At 36.7% G+C, this 1729-nt stretch overlaps 1 protein-coding gene across 1 annotated transcript; it reads left to right on the forward strand.

The window, feature by feature from the left end:
- Positions 1-212: 212 nt before the first annotated feature.
- Positions 213-1255, forward strand: LOC306889418 (trace amine-associated receptor 13c-like; the record flags this gene model as incomplete). Its single annotated transcript, XM_079448313.1, has 1 exon — positions 213-1255. Exon 1 carries the CDS (start codon positions 233-235, stop codon positions 1253-1255), a length of 1023 nt encoding a protein of 340 aa, XP_079304439.1. The 5' UTR covers positions 213-232.
- Between the last annotated feature and the right edge of the window lie 474 nt (positions 1256-1729).

Below are 1729 nucleotides of genomic sequence, written 5' to 3' on the forward strand. Positions count from 1 at the left end.
ATAATTAAAATAGATCCAGGCCTAAGATTGTGTTGTTATATCACATATTTTTTATTGTTGGTTAAACTATAAAGCATAATTGTATTAGTTCAAGCAATTCAAAGAAAATAATGATGTCATTATGCATCATTACAGTGGGAGGTGAATGGGTTGGTCAGTCTGATTCAGACTCTGTATAAATATAAGGACAGTAAAGAGATCAGATCAAACTCCTAACAGGAGGACTACACTCATGGCCAATGAGACAGAAGATCATGAGACTCAATACTGCTTTCCTGCTGTTAACTCATCATGCATCAAGACAAAACGCTCCACGCTTGAACACAATATCATGTATGTGATTTTTTCACTGCTGTCTGTATGGACCGTGTTTCTGAACCTGCTGGTGATCATCTCCATCGCTCACTTCAAGAAGCTTCACACTCCAACCAACCTGCTCATTCTCTCTCTGGCTGTGGCCGACATGCTCGTGGGTCTCATTGTGATTCCTGTAGAGGCCATCAAACTGATTGAGACGTGCTGGTACTTTGGAGACCTTTTCTGTGGACTGTTTATATTTTCACTTGGAGTGTTTCTCTCTGCATCTCTTAGTAATTTAATTTTTATCGCTGTTGATCGTTTTATGGCTGTTATTTACCCTTTACTGTACAACCAGAGAATGACAATGACTAAAAGTTTGGTGGCCATTTTTCTCACCTGGTTTTGCGCATCATCTTACATCACTGTCATTGTAGTCGGTAATGGATATTTTGACAGCGATGCTTTACGCAGATCTGGTGTGTGTTATGGAGAGTGTACCTTTATTTTTAGTTTCGGTTGGAGAGTCACCGATTTCTTTGTTACTTTTCTGCTTCCTTGTTCCATGATTATAATTTTGTATCTGAAAATATTCTACGTTGCACAACGGCAAGTGAAAGTGATAAACTCTCTGGTGAACAGACAAAAAGATGTGACCCAGGGCACAAAGAGGAGGAAATCCGATGGCAAGGCTGCTCTTACTTTAGGAATCATTGTGGCAATTCATCTTCTCTGTTATGTACCAATCTTTATTTTTACTCTTACAGGAAGCAAAATCTTTTCTGCCACCACTGCCAATTTTCTGACATGGACTATGTATGTTAACTCGGCAGTAAATCCTCTCGTCTACGCTTTCTTTTACTCCTGGTTTAGAAAAGCTCTTAAACACATCTTGACTCTTAAAATATTTCACCCTGCATCCACTTTGGTGGACATTTTTACAGATTATCATTCATAAAGTCTGTGTGTGGTTAATAAACTGCTTTGAAGTTGAAAACTTTGTTAGACAAAGCAAAGCGATACTGTGCGTATCACTGTGCATCCTTCATAGTGGCCAAATATTCTTATTTCATAAAAATGTGTCTTTACTGTGTTCTAAATTATATAATGTAACAGTTTGATAAGACATTATGTTATATTGTCTATATATACTTTCTATATACATTTACATTTAGTCATTTAGCAGATGCTTTTATCCACAGCGACTTACAGAGAGTTAAATATACCTATATTATACTTCTTTGATTCTATTCTTTTCTATAGATTTGCCATCCTAAATACGAAGGGTTTTCCAGATCATTATAATGAAGCTTTTAAATGCATGCATTATTGTTTTAACGCATAAACCACTTCTGCAAGACAAGAAAAGCTTTGACCATTGAATGCATGCAGTGGCCAACAAGACTTAACATAATGCGTTATAAGAACATGT

This window comes from Barbatula barbatula, assembly GCF_947034865.1.
Source record: "Barbatula barbatula genome assembly, chromosome: 24".
Taxonomy (NCBI): Eukaryota; Metazoa; Chordata; class Actinopteri; order Cypriniformes; family Nemacheilidae; genus Barbatula; species Barbatula barbatula.